This window comes from Hylobates moloch, unplaced genomic scaffold (assembly GCF_009828535.3).
Source record: "Hylobates moloch isolate HMO894 unplaced genomic scaffold, HMol_V3 SCAFFOLD_5, whole genome shotgun sequence".
NCBI classification, from domain to species: Eukaryota; Metazoa; Chordata; class Mammalia; order Primates; family Hylobatidae; genus Hylobates; species Hylobates moloch.
Window position 1 is genome coordinate 101624934 of NW_026652280.1, and position 18753 is coordinate 101643686.

Sequence of the window (18753 nt, forward strand, 5' to 3'; positions counted from 1 at the left end):
ACAGGGTTCAAATTTGGGTTGTCCTGACCAAAATTTCCTTCCCAGCCCCCAGTTAAGTACAACCTCCTAGCAGTTTAGGGTGAAAGGCAGCCCACTGACAACTGGCTTGGCTGGGCGCTACCAGGTTCTTTTCTCTTAAGCAACATAGGGAAAAAGGGAAATATGTGCCAGGGCCCAAGGGCCCAGAATGTTGCCCAAGACAATCTTCCTTGAATTTTTGTGGGCATGGTATTATTTCTGCAAAGCTCAGAGGAAGTCAAATTCTTCACTTTCTGCTCAAAGCCACAGGCTCTCCAGAATTTTAACACAAGTAGGAAGAGACTCTCAACCATACAAGGGGTGTATCAAGACATCATTAAAGTGGCTGGGTGCAGTGGCTCACGCCTGTAATCCCTGCACTTTGAGAGGCTGAACGGGTGGATCACCAAGAGATCAACACCATCCTGGCCAACATGGTGAAACCCGGTTTCTACTAAAAATACAAAAATTAGCTGGGTGTGGTGGCGCGTGTCTGTTGTCACAGCCACTCGGGAGGCTGAGGCAGGAGAATCGCTTGAACCAGAGTTAGAGGTTGCAGAGCCAAGATCGCGCCACTGCACTCCAGCCTGGTGACAGGAGTGAGACTCGGTCACAAGTAAAAAAAAAAAAAAAAAAAAAGAAAAAAAGACATAATTAAAGTAGCCACGGCATTTTGAGGCACCCCAAATAAAGAGAGTCCTGGGTGGATTTGAGTGAACAATTTGTTATAATGAACCAGAAATACAAGATTCCAGTGAAACTGAACAGTTGACAGAATATGGTTGAACTTAATTAAACCTTCAAGGGAAATAAGGGCGAAACAAAGCTAATGAGTGGAAAAGTCCAAGATTAGTTTGGGATAAACATGAGGATATAATTGCATTTTAGCATGGGTATCTTCTGACCTCGTCTGCCATCATTCTCCCTTCTGACACACCTACCAAATCAAATGGCTTCTTCCTCTATATTGCAGTATAAACCAACCCTATAGTACCCCTCTGGTCATGATATAAACCCAGGAGAAAAGTCTGTAAATCTCATACACGGGTAGAAAGTGCAATTCAACCCAGCACGCTGGTTATGGTATATGTGGTGTCAATGTACATGGTAGCAACCTGAATCAAATCAGAGCTGCTACCACATGTAAGCAACCTCTTATGCTGCCCTGTAGTGATGTCAATGTTCTCAGTTTGCTAAATTATCAATGTGGAAGAATGCATTTTTGAGCTCCAGACTTTCTAAGCATTTTAAACAGGCTATCGAAGAGGATGTAACAGAACCCTATTTCAGAAACCTAAGCATCAGGGAGGAAGGAACACTGACCGGTTTTTCTGGGATCTTTCTGTGGGGGCAAGAGAGATGAACAAAAGAAATGTTAGCATGTCAGAGCATATGACAAGTGAGGGGAGACAGAGGTAGGAAGAGGGTGTTCTAGCCACAAGGCTAATGCATTTGTGTTCAAAGAGAAGTCTGGGCAAAGGAGGGGAAACCCCCCATCCCCCCTAAAAAAACAAAAACCAAATCAAAGGACAAAAGGGTTTCATACAACACAGTATCAAAAAGTAAAAGGAACACACTAAATGCACAAGCTGGTGGCAAGTAAGTCCACAGCCTATTGTGATAGGTCCATCCAGCATCAATCAGATTTCTTCTCATCTGTTATCTCAAGGTTATTTACAGATGTGCTGACTAACAAGAGTCTCTCATGGGAGGGTGGGCAGGCTTCAATCATTGGTTTCGGGATCTGTCTGCGCCATGTAGGCATCCAACTCAGCATCCAGGTGTCCTTTTGTTTTCGACATGTATGCATCCAATTGGTTGTCCAGCTGCTCCTTGGTCAATACAGGGCGAGCAAGGGCACCTCTCCCTCGTCCACGGCCTCGGCCTCGGCCTCCAAAGCCCCCTCTTCCCCGACCTATCATACCCCGACCTGGCCCAAAGGAAAAAAAAAAAAAAAAAAGAGAGACAGTTACTACAAGTAAGTTTAACAGGTGCTGTAGTAAATGCCCCTTAGAGCAGTGGGGCCTAGCTGAGAAAAGCTGAAGGGCAGGGCAAAGAGGAGAAATCTGGAAAAAAAAGGAAACACACTGGGTAGAAAGCAACACATGGAAAGCACACATAATGAATCCTCTATCACATGATCATCTCTAAATGCTATTTTAACAAATTTTATTCTATCAATAAAAGAAAATAATTAACTGGCAACTATAATTTTAAAAAACCTTAATTGATCCTAAGATAAAATTGCCTAACATTTGAGATTCACTAAGTTCATAATTAAAACACATGATAGACAACCCCATTTAGTAAGATAGGGAGGTGGTAACAAGGGCACAGAGAATCAGGGGTGTGAAGATAAGACAGTTTTCAAATTAAGTTTATTGGAGACCCTTCTGGAAAGTCATCTCATCTTTCCTTAAACTTATCAAGTCTAATGAGCTAGCTGACCTCAGGTGTCAGGAGACTGAGTTTTTCTGACATAGGAACAATGTAGGGGAGATTTGAAAAAATATTTTGAGTTGTCCTAGCCATTTCTACGTTTAATTCTAGTTACCTTATGACAACTGACAATTGTGGTTATCTGAGAAGTAGTTTGAATTCAGTTAACAAAACAAACTCAGCTTTTTGAAAAGCTATTTTAGTCTCTCCTACCCTCGTGATGTCTCTCTCTCAGGATCCAAGTCAAGATAATTTGGAAACATGTTATTTCATCCTGAAACCCAAACTAGCTTGCACTTCACTCAGTAAGTCAAGTATCATATAATGGGAGAGAAGAAAACAAGCCCTTGCTTATCAACTTTTCTTTCCTAACAGTTATTACTCCTTGGCAACTTCAAGGTCATAAGTTATGGAAGACCCAAGACACCTTTTAAGAGAACCAAAGCAAATATACACAGGGGCTACAATAGTGTTTTTTTTCTGGACAGGTGTTGTTGGGAGTTTTCCACTAAGCTCTAAACCAGAAGGCTCCCATGAGATTTAGTATTAACAGCAGCAACATCATTAAATTCTTTCCCAATCTGGGTCATGAGGTCACAAGACAAACATCAATAAATTTCAAAGGCAAGATTATCAATAAGAGCCAGTTAGTTAACTGATAATAATTCCATCTTGCTCTCTACCTTGAGCAAAAAAAGTCATCTCTGGTTCTCCACAGGCACAAATGTGACACTGAATTTATTTGGTTTCAGAGCCAATGCCCAGCTCCAAGTCTCACCACCCTCTTAACTCTGCTTCATCTTTGTTATCTCTCTCTCTTCTATATTCTCATGTGACTCAAACCAGGATTTGGAGCTACAGGGTGGTATGTGGTGGTGATGCTGGTGGGGCAGGGGCAGAGAAAGGTAAAAACCTAAACTCACCATTTTGGGGGGTATTTTCAACTATACAATTTAAATTTGCAAGACCCTGGAGGAAGATGGCATATAATCTGGCTCTATAATACGCACTGGATTGATTCTTGGAAAAACCATGAGACTTTTGCACTACCAGCATGGTAATTTGAAAAATAAGCCAGTTTCAAATAACAAAACAAGACAAACAAAGAAGCCTGCCTATGACTTGAAGCTGTGCAGAAAGGTGGCTCTGAGTTTTTAAGGGAGGAAAGTAAGGGGGAGCTACTCTCTGAAGTTGGTAGCTGACTAACCTCTACCACCGATTCCGCCACGACCCATAGCTCCACGCCCTAGGCCCCCTCTCCCAGGACCTCCACGACCTCGAACACCACCTCTTCTTAAGCCCATTCGGGGAGCTACGGCTCGTCCACCTCGGAGCAGGTTTTGACCTTAGAGAGGAGGCATACAATGTATATGCAGGTAAATCCAAGAGACACAAAGTAGATTCTAACCAAAGGAAGGCGGTGAGGGTTAAATGAGGGTAATTCAGTTAGTTTTTAGGTTGGTTGGGGCAAGCTGCGTACTGTGAATAGATTAAGCTACGCTTTATTCAATCAATTCAACAAGTCTGACCACAAACCCATTTTTGGAAGTTGGGAGTTAATTCAATTAGTAAGTACATATATTTAATAAATATCTACTGAATAATCAGATAGATGCCTAGCATTATGGTAAATTTAAAAATAAATGCTATGGTTCCTAATCTCAACAGACTCTTCTAGGGAACAAGAACTACACAGGGAACAGAGTAAGAGTGCCCCAAATGAGCATATATAGGTAAGTGCTGTGGGTCAACTTGTCCTCTTTTTCCAGCTGTATCAGTGTTTTACTAGCACCAGGAACAAAGAGATACAGGCCAAAAGACCTATAAATTTCTTATGTTTGACTTAGTTCTAGAATTTGAATGTGCTTTGATTCAAGCAGCAGCAGGGTGTTTTAAAATGGAATGGAGATGACATGAATTACCTGTTGTCATGCAGGTCATAGCCTCTCACCATTGCTCATTATCAGAAAAGGAATGGTATCGATAAAAGACATGCAGCACTATTAAAAATATGTGATTTCAGAAGTTATTATATTAATACAAATTCAGGCTTAAAGATGTTAAACGAACGTGTCCATAAGCAGCCCAAGAGAAAAGGGAAAGGAGTAGGGCCCGACAATTATCAGGGTACACAGCACTGACCTCGGAGCGACATCCCGCCCCTAAGTAGGGTTCTGGTGGCACGTCCCCCACGTAGTCCTCCTCTGGGCAAGCCTCTCTGGATTATGGGTAGGCCTCGTCCTCCGATTGCTCCCCTGGCCAGGGCCCCTATGGGTCGGCCTAACCGTGCCTGGATGTTACTCTTACCCAGGCGCTGCTTTAAGCTCTTCTGGAAGAAAAGGTGTTAGGGGATTGAGATCAAAAAAGCAATCCAACAGGATTTGGCAACTCAAAGTGCAGAGAAAAAGAAGCAAGTGAGATGCTGGTGTGAAGGGAGATAAACCGTTGTGGGTGTCATAGGATCCCAAACCAGAAGCAAGCCTTTGCCTCAGAACATGTTATATAAGCAGCAGAATTTTGATCCAGAGCAGAAACTCCAAGAAGCCCAAGTGCGGTCCCATGAAATGGGCATCTCCACAAATTACCTCACTAGTTTGGCTACAGAAGTCATACACTGCCAGTTGAAACTTAAGTTTTAGTAAGAACATTCTATAGTTCAATCCTGGATTGTACTGCTTTTGCACTACAGGTTGACAATTATATGACTTGATTCATACCTGCCCATGGACTACCACTATCTTCAAAGGCTTACTCAAACACCATAGAAGTTCATCACACTCTGGGCAAAACTTAAATTACAAGTTCACTTGAGTTCTTGTGACTTAAGAACAAGACTGATTTCTCAAAGAGGCCCGTGTGCTCCATTTTTCCTCTGAGAATCTATTTCCAGACGGTCCACTTTTTACCTTAAGATGTAAATGAACACAAGAAAGTCTAATCTCCTTTCCTTACATTTCTTAAAAATCCCTAATTCCATGCCTGCACTTGCAAACAGCTCCTTTAAAACAATATGATGACCTTAAACAAAACATGTAACTCAAATCTATCTCCACAGCCAGCCAGCCAAACATATGTTAGAATTATTCAATTCAGGTGATCGCAAAACTCAGGGCCATATATAAAGACAAGGACACACTACAGAGAGTATTTTTAAGAATCTGTTCTCAAAAGAAAACCATTAAGACTACATCTCAGAGAATTAAATTCCTTCAAAGGAAAAAGGGACAGCAATAGCCCTGAACACAACCAAGGTCCTAGCAAGCCTGGTTGTCCATAAAGCCATCAGTCAGTATGAAAGCTATAGCCCCTTCAGGCTTCACCCACAAGTGACTACCAATGTGTATGTGTGTGCTTTCTAATCATACCTCTCAAAAAGATGCTGTGAAGCATTAACTTTCTAGCACAAGATCATAAATTGCTTCTAATCAGTGGGGAAGGCTCCAAACATTATGCATCTAGCATAAGTAGGTGTAACCAACCATAACGGCCTGTCCTGTTACTCCCCTGATTAACACACAATTATGAGGTTAGAATTGCATTCCACAAGTCTCTTGCGTTCAGTTATCCTGCATATATGAATTCTCCCAAGCTTTGTGCTTTAAAGGGAGAACTGTACAGTGCTAGGAAGTTCTTTACCCATTCCAATCCTTAAGTGCCACCAATACCAGCCTTTAATATTAACAGGAAACTTAAGGATGTCAACTATACCACTTAGCTTCCACTCTAGAGTTGTGCTGTGTAAGAAAGCCTCTATAGCTACATGTGGTTATTTAAATTATTTTTATTTTAAGATAGTCTCGCTCTGTTGCCCAGGATGGAGTGCAGTGACACGATCTTGGCTCACTGCAACCTTCGTCTCCCAGGTTCAAGCAATTCTCCTGCCTCAGCCTCCCGAGTAGCTGGGATTATAGGAGCTGTCATCACGCCTGGCTTATTTTTGGTAGAGATGGAGTCTTGTCATGTTGGCCAGGCTGGTCTTGAACTCCTGACCTCAGGTAATCCACCTGCCCAGGCCTCCCAAAGTGCTGGGATTACAGGTGTGAGCCACCACACCCAGCCTAAAAGCAAATTTTATTTATTTTCTTGAGACAGAGTCTCACTGTCATCCAAGCTGGAATGCAGTGGTGCCAACTCCACTCACTGCAACCTCCACTCCCTGGGTTCAAGAGATTCTCCTCAGCCTCTCGAGTAGCTGGGATTACAGGTACACGCCACCACGCCTGGCTTTTTTTTTTTTTTTTTTAGTAGAGATGGGGTTTTGCCACGTTGGCCAGGCTAGTCTCAAATTGCTGACCTCAAGTACCTCAAGTGATCCGCCTGCCTTGGCCTCCCAGAGTGCTGGGATTACAGGCCTGGCCTAAAATTAAATTTAAAAAAATTAAGCTCCTTAATTGCACTAGTCACATTTAAAGTTTTCAATAGCCATACATGGCTAGTGGCTACTGTACTGGATAGCAAATACAGAACATTTTCATCATTGTAGAAAGTTCTGGCTGGGCACGGTAGCTCATGCCTGTAATCCGAACACTTTGGGAGGCTGGGGCAGGCAGATCACTTGAGGTCAGTAGTTCAAGACCAGTCTGGCCAACATGACAAAACCCTGTCTCTACTAAAAATACAAAAATTAGCCAGGCGTAGTGGCGGGCGCCTGTAGCTGAGACAGGAGAATCGCTTGAACCCGGGAGGCGGAGGCTGTGGTAAGCTGAGATTGTGCCGCTGCACTACAGCCTGGGTGACAGAGCGAGACTCCGTCTCAAAACAAAACAAAACAAAACAAACCAAAACCACAAAAAAATTCTATTTAATAGTACTACTCTGGATAGGGACTACTTCCTGCAGAGCCTATACTTAAAGCTTCTTGTTGAAAAGTCCTTTGGAATGATCTGTCAGAGATTCATCTTCAGCAATTTCCATTTACTCTTAGAAAATGGTGGTGCCTTTTGCTGCTTTCCTGAGTCAGGGAGGAATCCAGTCACTCCAAGGCTTAAGGTAGCCGAAGCAGACAGCCTTGTTTATTTTTGGTCAGTGAGCCCAATGGTTCAGGGTGGGGGTGTAAGGGTGTTATATTTAACTGCTGAATTTATGCACAGCCATGCAATGCTACCAAAGCCCTTACAGTTGCATGGCACCGCCCTCCAGACGCCCAGCCACAGCTTGGACATATCCTTCCACAGCCACTGTCCGGACTTGCATATAAATTCTATGAATAATAAAGAGCAGGTTTTATTTCAGGTCTGAATAGGATTAAGTCTCACTGTAAATTTGAAAGAGAATCCCTAACTCAAATCACTCAGTACTCTTGCTCCACTTTACTGGTAAAACTTTAGGTGCTGTGGAAATGAGGGTCACTCTGCTCTGTATATTTTAGCACTGAAAACCTTTGATTAAGGCCATGCAAACTCCCTGCACTAGGGTAAAAAGAATAAAATTATTTCCTTGTTGGGTAAATCATTTAACAGAGAGTAAAGGATGCTATGAGATTATCTAAAGCTGAAATAGAGTTTCTTTGTGGAATAAGCCATTAATCTATGTTAAGCGTTAAGGATCAGAAAACAAAAGATTAATACTCATTGGTAACAGAAACAGGCCACATAGATGGCAAACTCCCTAAAAGAGAAAGACAGTAAAAAGTTACTTATTGGTACCTGCCAAAATCGGAACTCTCTGAACTTCTCTTTCTTCCAGAGAAGTTTCAGCTTTTTGCCCTGAGCCACTTTGCAATCATCCATCACGTCCTGACAGCCTCAGTGCACTCCCTGACAGAGATCACGAGCTGCTTCTGGAGCATTAAGACTCATTCTCTCACCTGCTTAAGTTTTAATGCTGCCTGGACAGAGGGTCTATTCTCCATCTGCTGGGCCAGTCTTCTGTTTCTGGCACTGGCTAGCTGCTGTTGTTGCTGCATCGAAGCCCGAATATTCACTGGCGTCGGCTGTTTGTTCTTCAGCATATTAGTAAAGCTTCAAGGTCGAACAAAATGGATGTTTAAATAAAAGCTTTATTACAAACATTTATTGGCATTTTCATGGCTTGCTAGACCAGGAGCTCCAGATCCCACGAACTTTTAAGTAAAGTGGTACACTTAGATCAGGGCTGATGTGGGTTAAAGACTCCTCTGTTTCCACAAACTTGCAAGAATCAGAAACTTAGAAATGCAGCTAAGTGCAGCACATTCAACCAAAAGTGATAACAAAGGCTCAGGTAACGGCTTTTAGAGAGGTGGAAGGTATGAAAAACACGCAATAAGCAGATATGACAAGAGACAGGATATAGTTTCAAAGACAAACGAAGAAACCCTAAACCTTCAGGGATCCGAGGTGCATTCTAAGGCCAAATATGAGGAAGGACTAGAGCACCTTCAAAGCTCACAGCAATTAACATACTCTCATAAATTACAGGAGTGTATCACATTCTAAAATATATATCACTAACATGCAAACATAAATATTATGCAAACATAAATAATTAGTTTATCATAGCCAAAGAGATAAGGAGAGAAGCACATATGCTTCAGAAGAGGCAAAAATAGACATTAAGTAAATTTCAGAGTCGAAAGTCAACTTAATGAAATCACTGATCAAAGGCATTCTTTTTTTTGAAACGGAGCCTCACTCTGTCCTCTGTTGCCCTGGCTGGAGTGCAGTGGCGGGATCTTGGCTCACTGCAACCTCCGCCTCATGGGTTCAAGTGATTCCCCTACCTCAGCTTCCCGAATAGTTGGGATTATGGGCACACGCCACCACGCCCAGCTAATTTTTCTATTTTTAGTAGAGACGGGGTTTCACCATGTTGGTCAGGGTGGTCTCGAACTCCTGACCTCGTGATCCGCCCACCTCGGCCTCCCAAAGTGCTGGGATTACAGGAGTGAGCCACCGTGCCCAGCCAAAGGCACTCTTAATGAACAAAGTTGTCAGAGATAGAAACTGCCTTTAAATATCTTTACTTTTCTTAGTCTCAAATCATCACTTTTTCTGACTCCAAGCAGTTACTTTTCAAAGTTAGACTAGTTTGATCATTTATGAGCCTGTGAAGAGACTCATTATTTCTGTCAAGGAAGTATAATGGAATGGAAGAGAAGAACACTTAACTGTAAAAGAATCCAAAACAAAACTAAAAGCAGAATGGAAAGAAAGTGAAATGGAGCAAAGCGAGTGCCTCTTACAAGGCCCAAGAATGGCATTCAAGGGCCTTTGGACATATTCATGGCTTGCTACCTGCCTCTTACAGGCCAGACACAACACTGCTGGCCTTGGACTGGGCAGCAAGCCTACTGTAGCCAGGGTACCATGCTACCGTGCTGCACGACCCCCGTATCAATGTAAAAAAATGCGAAAAGGGAGAGTGTTAGGAGTCTTTTAAAATACATCCCACCAAATAAATACTTCAGACAGCTTAACATAAAAGTTTACTGATAAGGGGTTTTGAAACAACCGCCCAATTTGTTTTGTGTACCACATGAGATGCAACTAAGAACAGAGGTCTGTAGCCTTCTGTTGGTATTTAGCTTAAAATTTGCTTTGTGCATTGGACCCCAGGGCCAAGTTAAGTAATGTTTTCTTAGGAAGGAGTTGAAGTTGCTGTTGGCTGCCTCACCGCTCATTTAGAGACATCTTGGTGGTGCTTTTTAGCACAACTTTCGGCGCTGACTGTGCAGCCATCTTCAAATCCCGAGAATCTACAAAGGACAATACGTAAAATGAGCAAATCACAACAGTGACATCATTTCTATAAGTGGCAAGGCCCAAGCCAACAATAAATAAAAAGGCCTTATCACTGATGACTAAAGAGCACATGAGGGCACATTTCAAGTGCTTAAAATTTCTTTTTTTTTTTGAGACAGGGTCTCGCTCTGTCACTCAGGCTGGAATGCAATAGCCACTGCAGCCGTAATCTCCTGGCCTCAAAGGATTTTCCCACCTTGGCCTCCCAGTGTTGGGATCACGGACGTGAGCTGCCACGCCCAGCAAAAGTTCTTAAGTTTCTATGGCAATTACCTCATATTATTATAAGTTCAAGATGGCTGGGTGTGATGGTTCACTGCCTGTAACCCTAACGCTTTGGGAGGGCAAGGGCACAGGATGGTTTGAAGCCAGGAGTTAGAGACCAGCCTGGGTAACAAAGCAAGACTCAGTCTCTACTAAGAAAAAAATAAAAATAAAAAATTAGCGGTGCATGGTGGCCAGCACCTGTTGTCCTAGCTACTCAGGGCAGCTGAGGTGGGAGAATCGCTACAGCCCAGGGGTTGGAGGCTGCAAAGAGCCGTGATCACGCCACTGCACTCCAGCCTGAGACCCCATCTCTTTAAAACAAACAACCCCAAACAAACAAACTTCAAGGCCCACAAAATACCTGGGAATTTCTCAAAAACGGCAGAACCCAATCTAGCAATCAAAGTATGGAATCTGCCTTTTTTTTTTTTTTTTTTTTTTTTGAGACGGAGTCTGGCTCTGTCGCCCAGACTGGAATGCAGAGGCGCGATCTCGGTTCACTGCAACCTCTGCCTCCCCGTTCAAGCGATTCTTCTGCCTCAGCCTCCTGAGTAGCTGGGACTACAGGCACGTGCCACCATGCCTGGCTAATTTTTTTGTATTTTTAGTAGAGATGGGGTTTCTCCACGTTGGCCAGAGTGGACTCGAACTCCTGACCTCACCTGATCCACCCACCTGGGCCTCCGAAAGTGCTGGGATTACAGGCGTGAGCGACCGCGCCGTGCCGTTTGGCTTTTACTCTAGAGCAGTCATTTTCAACCTTGACTACATATACATATGACTTATCCAAGGAGCTTTTAAAACATAGGGCCGGACAGGCCGGGCGCGGTGGTTCACGCCTGTAATCTCAGCACTTTGGGAGGCCAAGGCGGGCGGAATGCTTGAGCCCTGGAGCTCGAGACCAGCCTGGGCAACATGGTAAGACCCCGTTTCTATAAAAATATAAATTAATTTAAAAAATAGAAAATACAGATATCTGGGCCTAGATCAATTAAACCACAATCTCTGGTAATGAGGTTTGGAAATGAACCAATTGTGGGGTCGGGGGAGAACTACCTAGGTGCTTCTAATGTGCAGCTAAAGTTGAGAACTACTGATCTAGAGTGAAAATATAGGCAGGGCCGGGCGCGGTGGCTCACGCCTGTTTTCCCAGCACTTTGGGAGGCCGAGGCGGGCGGATCACCTGAGGTTGGGAGTTCGAGACCAGCTTGACCATCATGGATAAACCCCGTCTCTACTAAAAATATAAAATTAGCCGGGCGTGGTGGCGCATGGCTGTAATCCCAGCTACTTGGGAGGCTGAGGCAGGAGAATCGCTTGAACCCGGGAGGCGGAAGTTGTAGTGAGCTGAGATCGTGCCATTGCACTCCAGCCTGGGCAACAAGAGCGAAACTCCATATCAAAAAAAAATATATATATATATACATATGTATATATATATATATATACATATGTATATATATATATATTTTTTTTTGATATGGAGTTTCGCTCTATGGCCCTCTCTTCCTACAAATCCCTCCAGGTTCACCCATTCTCTGCCTCACCTCTGGATACTGGACTACAGGCCCCCCACTAACCTGGCTAAGACGGGGTTTCACCGTGGTCTCGATCTCCTGACCTCGTGATCCGCCCGCCTCGGCCTCCCAAAGTGCTGGGATTACAAGCGTGAGCCACCGCGCCCGGCCTAGTTTCAAAAGTGGCTTTCAACTCCAGAATCAAGTAGGGACTTTAACAAGAAACTGACGATCTGGGGCAGTAGGAAAGGTTTTCTAAATTCACCTAGGAATTAGCTCGCAAAGAGCCCTCCACAAAACTTAACCCTAAAGCCGCCATTAATTTCCAACATTCCTCAAAGTCTTGTACTTCTTAATCTCCCTACCATCCTCAAAGCCCTGTCAAGACTTCCACTTTTGCTCAACCCGCCAAGTTTCCTTTTTATCCTATCAAATCCCGACCTCCATCAATCCCGCCACCAGGTTCCAGTTCAGCCCCTCCCCCGCCCCTTCGCAGGGGCTCCGCCTCCTCCCCGGGGCCTCCACGCTCCAACACCGTAGCTGTGTCCACATGCCACCACCCCCTTTCCGCGTCCGCCGGCCCCTTCCGCTCCCCAAGACCCCCCCCCGCTCCTTCTCACTACAGAAACTCACCGAAGGAAACAGACGCCAGTGCTCCTCCCGGGGCTGCCACCACGGCTCCGGCAGGCGGGCCGGGGACCGGCCGAACCTGAGTTGACGGTGGAGGGGCTCGGGTTAGCTAGATGGGCGGTTGGTTAGATGCGTGAGCGGTAGTATGCGAGCTCAGTTCGTTGTTGCTGGTTGGCTGTCTAGTCGGCCGATGCGTCTGCTCACCCGGCCTGCCCTTTCCTGCCTTTAGTCTGCAGCGGCCGCCAGCTCCGGCTCGGTGTCCAAAACAAAATGGCCGCCACGTCCAGTGCTTGTGGGACCGGCTAAAATGGCGTCTACGCCATTACGTCAGGCGTCAGATCCGCGCACGACTAGAGGGCGGGAAAGATTTGAGCTACGCCTGCGCAGAGATCAGAGGCGGAGCCTTAGGGCGAAGGCGGGGCTTCCAAGCGGTGCCCCGCCCATAGGGGCGTGACCAATGGCCCTGTTGTTGGGGCGTGCAGGGACTTCACGTTCCAGTAGTGGTTGCGCTGCAACCTCCTGGGGTAGTTATTAATGTGGGCCTTAGACGGGATTTGGGTCCCGAATTCCCTCGCCCCTCCGTTCCCTAGTCAAGGTACACCGTCTAAAAATCTTTACGCGGACTTGCCTCGTCTTCTTCCGGACAATTGGGCCTGGGGAATTTGCACTGGTTTTCCCCTCATGGCCACTCGCCCAGTCTGAGAGTTGTGAAGTGCCGTAAATGCGCCAGCCAAGGCCCAGGAGGCCAGTATTGGGAGCACATTCCTCTCCCATCCTGCACCGGCCAACACCACCGCCCGTCCATGTTTTCCTCCTCACTTCCTCCCCTCCCCAACTTGGCCTAAATACTGTTTACTCCTTCTTGGGGTGGGGCACCTTTGCGTCCTCGATTGCGCTTCCATGTCCTCCCTCCACACTTGCCATCCGTGTTTATTTTGTTGCAGACCTGCATAGGGATTTCTCTTTTCTCTCTCTCTGATTTGTTGTTGTTTTGAGACGGGGTCTGGCTCTGTTGCCCAGGCTGGAGTCAGTGGCGCAATCAATCACGGATCACTGCAGCCTTGACCTCCTGGGCTCAGGTGATCCTCTCACCTCAGCCTCCCAACTCCTAGGATTATAGGCATGAGCTATGTTCCCTGCTCAATAAGGATTTTTCTCTTTCTTTTTTTTTCTTTCTGCAGATGGAGTCTCGCTGTGTCACCCAGGCTGGAGTGCAGTGCTACCATCTCGGCTCCCTGCAACCTCCGCCTCCCAGGTTCAAGCGATTCTCCTGCCTCAGCCTCCTGAATAGCTGGAATTACAGGCGCGTGCCACCATGCCCTGCTAATTTTTGTATTTTTAGTAGAGATGGGGTTTCACCAGGCTGGTCTCCAGCTCCTGACCCCAAGTGATCTGCCCGCCTCTGTCTCCCAAAGTGCTGGGACTACAGTCGTTGAGCCACGGTGCCCAGCCTCAATAAGGGATTTTTCTAATGGCTATGTGCACAATACAGTGTACATATGTTTGAGGAATGAGAGAATGACACATCTGCAACCCTTCCTTTGCCCCACTGGCACGTCAAGACCCCTTCATTTTCCTTCCTGGCACTTGGGCGTGTGCGTATGTGTGTATGTGTGTGTGTGTGTCTGTGTGTAAGTAATGGCCCAGCATTCTTACCCATGTGAGGGTAAGGATCATGGTTATTTTGCTTAATGCTGGAGCCTCAGTTCCTACACAATGTTTACACATAGTACCACTTAAGTAAATGTTCGTTGATTGAAAGAAGATTCTTTCGGCCGAGTGCGGTGGCTCACGCCTGTAATCTCAGCACTTTGGGAGGCCGAGGGGGGGGATCACGAGGTCAGGAGTTCGAGACCATCCTGGCCAACATGGTGAAACCCCGTCTGTACTAAAAATACAAAAAATTAGCCGGGTGTGGTGGCAGGCGCATGTAGTCCCAGCTACTCGGGAGGCTGAGGCAGGAGAATCGCTTGAACCCGGGAGGCGGCGGTTGCAGTGAGCCAAGATCGTGCCACTGCCCTCCAGTCTGGGGGACAGAGCCAGACTGTGTCTCCAAAAAAAAAAAAAGGAGATTATTTCTTTTTTTTTTTTTTTTTTTGAGACGGAGTCTTTCTCTGTCCCCCAGGCTGGAGTGCAGTGGCGCGATCTCGGCTCACCGCAACCTCCACCTCCTGGGTTCACGCCACTCAAAAGGAGATTATTTCTTCCTCTGGTTTTATAGCTGAGAAGCTGATGTCTCCTCGACTTCCAGCTGGAACCTTGAACCCCCACATTCCTGGACCTTGAGCATTCCTCAAGTAGGAAGATGTAATGCACCTTGACCTCTTTCTAAATAAGACACTTCCCCAAACAAGGGGAGTTGAGAGTGAACAGTCTTCACGTCTCCACCCGCTTTCAGATCCCAGAGGAGACAGACATTGGATGGCTGGTGAGAGAGAAGCCTTTAATGAAAGATGAGTTGCAGGCTTGGACCGCTACTCTTGCGCCCTTGGTGTGTGTGGGCGGGGGGTGGGCAGGGATGGGGTTATGGAGAGGGATAAGTGGGGTGAGGTGGAAGCAGGGGGAAGAGGCAGGTCTGGGAGGGTGGAGAGGAAGGGCGCCGCCCAATGTGGCTGTCTGCTCAACTGTTCTCCCAGAAGAAATTGTTACAGGCCACTGTGAGAGCAGCCACAAGCACCACATACTCCTGGAAGTCCACCTCCCCGTCTCCATTCTCGTCTAGCTCCTTCATCACCTTGTCCACAGCATCCACATCCTTCTGGGCCTGTGGTGGGAGGAGAGGAAGAGGGAGGTGTATAGGGAGGGGTACAGCACTGAGTCAGAGGCAAGGGGGTGGTTGAGGAGCAGGAGGCAGAGATGAGCGAGAGGAACTGCACTGAATTATGGGACTCTTCTGGGCCTCCTCAAAACTCTTGAGGGCTCCTGTTGCCTACAGCATAAACTCTTTCACCTGGCAGAATGAATAATAATGACACCAGTTACCGTATGTTGAGTGCCTACAATAAAGCAAGCACTACACTAGGAGCTTTACAAGCACTGTCTAATTTAATTCTAATACAAATAATGTGAGGTATGTTTCATTATTTCCATTCTAGAGAAGAAACAAATTGGTAATTGGTGGTTAAATAAATATGCCCAAAGTCCCACAGCTAGAAAGTAGCAGGGCTGGAATTTGAACCCAGTCCGATAAAACCTCAAAACCGGTGCACTTTTCTACCATATCCTGAGGCTGCTTTACTTTAGGGCCCTGGTTAGCCTTTGCAGCCTACTTTTCTACATCCTTCATGCCAGTCAAATGAAACTACTGGCATGCTCCACATTCTTCTTTCTCCCATGCTTTTGTTCATTCAGTTACCTCCTCCTAAAATGTCTGCATTTACCCAGATAATCTTCCAATGGAAATCCGTGGTTCAAGTGCCCCCTCTTCAGGAAAGCCATCTGACTTCAATCAGGTTAATAATCTCTCATAACCCTTTCTGGCACATCTGTTAAGGCTCTGTATACTTCCTGGGGTTCATGGTTTACTTTTAAGTGTCAATCTTTCCCTTCTAAGTCTATCAGTCTTATTATTGATGAATCTACACAGGGCCTAACACTTAACAGGTGATCAATAAACCAGGGCATTTTGACTTGACCCAGGAGGAGTAGGGGAGCCTGGAAAAACCCAGGAGAGAAGCCTGGGAAAGGAAAGAAGGAGGCTAGGCTGAGCTGGAGGTGGGGTGGGGAGATAGCAAGGGGGTGCCCATCCCATTCCCCCAACCTTCACCCACTCCATTCCCACTCCACCACGCTATGCTCACATCCAGGAAGCCAGAGAGCTCCGTCTGCAGCAGCTCTTTCAGCTCCTTCTTGCTCAGCTTGTACTTGTCCCCCTCTTTGCCCGAGTGGGCGTGAAACACGTTGATGAGGGTCTCCATCGCCGTCTCCAGCTCAGAGCCCATTGCAGCAGTGCACCTACCCACCCCCATCATGGAAGTGAGCTGAGGACCAGGCCTGGAGTACCTGGGGTCTAGGTGAGGGGAACCCTCAGGCCTGGCCCTGGCTGACAGCTCAAATAGCTGTGGGATTAGAGCCCTACTGCAATTGATCTTTCCCTGAGATTTTACAATGTGAGGGAAACCCCAGCAGACCTGTTCTCCGTGTCCCTCAGTCTGTACCCCAGCCAGAGGGAATCAGGATTGGGGCATGGAGAGAGAGCAGTTGGAGCTGGGCTGGCTCCAGATGCCTGTGGTAGATGTCTGCAGTGGCTGCCCAGGCAGGGATTGAGGAGGGTGGGGCAGGCAGGGGTGGTCACAGGACTGGGCCATGCTTCCTCTGGCTCTATTTTTACCCTGGACCTTGCCTGTCTAGCATAGCCAAGCTCTGCTGTTGAGGGTGGTGGGCTGGGATGTCCACTACAGCCTTCCTTCTGCTGCTCACCCCTAGCAAGGAGTCAGTCTGGTACCCTTGGTCAGCCTGGTAGAGGGGATGGCAGCCCCAGTGGGTGGCCTAAGGCTTCTGGGGGAGGGAGGTCTCACTGACTCTGAGTTTCCTGTCAGCAGCTGGGGGCCCCTTTTGGTCCTTCGACTCTGTTCTCTCCTGAACATGTCATTTTGGCTTCTTTGGGGTATGCTCCCATTGCCTCTGCAAAATTATCCCTTCCATCTGGTGGGTGGCAGAAGGGGAGAGAGGAATGTCTGAGGCTTTTCCTTGGAGCCAGGGTTCCCAGGGAGTGGGAGAGGAGACCTGCAGGTGTTGTCCCTTCGACTGCTCACTCCTGGTTGATTCGGGGATAGTGGGAGCAAGGGGAATGGGGCTGCTATGTGTTGGGGAGATAAAGGGCTGAAAGCATGCGGTCCTTTGAGTTCAAGGGGCTGGGAGAGAGTAGGAGAAGAAAGGAGAAAGGAGTGGTCTGTTGAGAGAGAAGACTGCCAAGCTGGGGGGCCTCTCCCTTGGCCCTGGGACAGTCTGGCCTTCCACAACCCCAGGGGGGCAGCTCAGGTGTCTCAGATCAGATGTCCCCATCCTTCCCCAGGCCTAGGGGGCTGGACAATGGCCCCTGATCGAATGACATCCCAGTTCTTCAATGGGGCCCTTGTGAGTGTCATCTGAACTCCGGACCTGAGAAGCAGTTGTCACAGAGACATTGGGGAGATGGAACCCAAGCCGTGGCTGATGAGGGGATAAGGGGTGCCTGAGGGAGGGATGCTGGTAGCTTGATTACCTGCTCCATGCCAGAGGGGCAGCTGGAGGTCACCTGGAGCCCTAAAGCAGCCTGGGATTTTATGTGGTGGCAGTTCTGAGAGGACTTGGGGGCAGGGCAGATGGGAAAACAAAGAGGAAAGAATAGGGGGAAAGAGGAGTCAAGAGGTCTGGGCCAAAAGGGGGAGAAGGAGAAAGGGGAGGTCCTGTGGAGGTCGCGTTGGGAAGGGGCACAGCACCCTACATCTCCGCTTCCCCATATCATGGGAGCTTCGCCCTGCCACCCCCAGACTCCCCAGGGACCTGAGCTCTTGGCAGGGCAGGGTGGGGTGGCAGAGACTAAGGCTGGCAGGAGAGGTGCGGGCAGAAACAGCTGTTGTATCTGCTCTCTTCTTCTTACCTCACAGGAGGCGAGGCAGGGGAGGGCTGGGGCCCTTCCCAACACCTGGGAGACAGAGGGGGCCTTGGCAGGGACTTGAGGGATCCCTGTGGGAGGGCCAGGTGGCCAGGAAGCTCATGGTGGGTTCCCCACTGGCTTCCTCCTTTGCTGAGCTGCCAGCTGTCTCTCCGACCTTCAGTTCATTTGTCTCTCATCACCACCTTCCAAGCCCTGTCTCCCCCAAATCCCAAACTGCCCTCACCCTGACTGACTCCTCCCAGATCCTCAGTGCTCCACAGTGCTATGGTCCCCAGCCTCTTGGAGCCCTTCTGAAGACCCCTCTCCCTGAAGCTGGCAGGCCAGGGACTAGCCCAGTGGGGCAGGGTACTCACGGTTGGCCTGGGCCTGAGGTGGGAGCAGGTTCTGGACAGACGGCCAAGGCTGCAAATGTGGCTGCTGGAGCTGTGTGTGGAGACCTGTCTTCAACAGTCCCTCCCCCGCTGACCCCCCCACCGACTCCACCCCTTCACAGACGAACACCCTATGGGGCAAGGGGCCAGGAGCAGACAGAGGCGCCCTCTGTCTCCTGGGCTGGAACAGG

The 18753-nt window shown here is 47.5% G+C and overlaps 2 protein-coding genes across 5 annotated transcripts; both read right to left on the minus strand.

Annotated features, from left to right (window-relative positions):
- Positions 1-1540: 1540 nt before the first annotated feature.
- CHTOP (chromatin target of PRMT1) lies at positions 1541-12937 on the minus strand. Of its 4 annotated transcripts, none has more exons than XM_032154545.2 (6): positions 12596-12935; positions 10051-10132; positions 8264-8417; positions 4600-4786; positions 3665-3802; positions 1541-1948 (listed from the first exon to the last, which is right to left on the minus strand). In XM_032154545.2, the coding sequence occupies exons 2-6, from the start codon at positions 10113-10115 to the stop codon at positions 1743-1745; spliced, it is 750 nt and encodes a 249-aa protein (XP_032010436.1). In that variant the 5' UTR covers positions 10116-10132; positions 12596-12935; the 3' UTR covers positions 1541-1742. The 4 variants fall into 4 exon arrangements, with proteins under 4 accessions (XP_032010436.1, XP_032010437.1, XP_032010438.1 ...); XM_032154546.2 differs by having other exon boundaries at positions 4600-4783; positions 12596-12934; XM_032154547.2 differs by lacking the exon at positions 3665-3802 and having other exon boundaries at positions 12596-12937.
- Positions 12938-15014: 2077 nt separating this feature from the next.
- Positions 15015-18656, minus strand: S100A1 (S100 calcium binding protein A1). Its single transcript, XM_032154549.2, has 3 exons — positions 18545-18656; positions 16393-16546; positions 15015-15356 (listed from the first exon to the last, which is right to left on the minus strand). Exons 2-3 carry the CDS (start codon positions 16531-16533, stop codon positions 15213-15215), a joined length of 285 nt encoding a protein of 94 aa, XP_032010440.1. The 5' UTR covers positions 16534-16546; positions 18545-18656; the 3' UTR covers positions 15015-15212.
- Positions 18657-18753: the final 97 nt, after the last annotated feature.

What these genes read in the sequence shown, in the direction of transcription:
- CHTOP (XM_032154545.2), bottom strand. Translation starts at nt 10,115, where the DNA reads ATGGCTGCACAGTCAGCGCCGAAAGTTGTGCTAAAAAGCACCACCAAG. An exon ending in CAGCATTAAAACTTAAGCAG is followed by an intron (nt 4,787 to 8,263) that starts GTGAGAGAATGA and finishes CTTTTCTTCCAG; the next exon opens with AAGAGCTTAAAGCAGCGCCT. An exon ending in TGGCGGAATCGGTGGTAGAG is followed by an intron (nt 1,949 to 3,664) that starts GTTAGTCAGCTA and finishes CCTTTGGGCCAG; the next exon opens with GTCGGGGTATGATAGGTCGG.
- S100A1 (XM_032154549.2), bottom strand. Translation starts at nt 16,533, where the DNA reads ATGGGCTCTGAGCTGGAGACGGCGATGGAGACCCTCATCAACGTGTTT. An exon ending in AGCTCTCTGGCTTCCTGGAT is followed by an intron (nt 15,357 to 16,392) that starts GTGAGCATAGCG and finishes CTCCCACCACAG; the next exon opens with GCCCAGAAGGATGTGGATGC.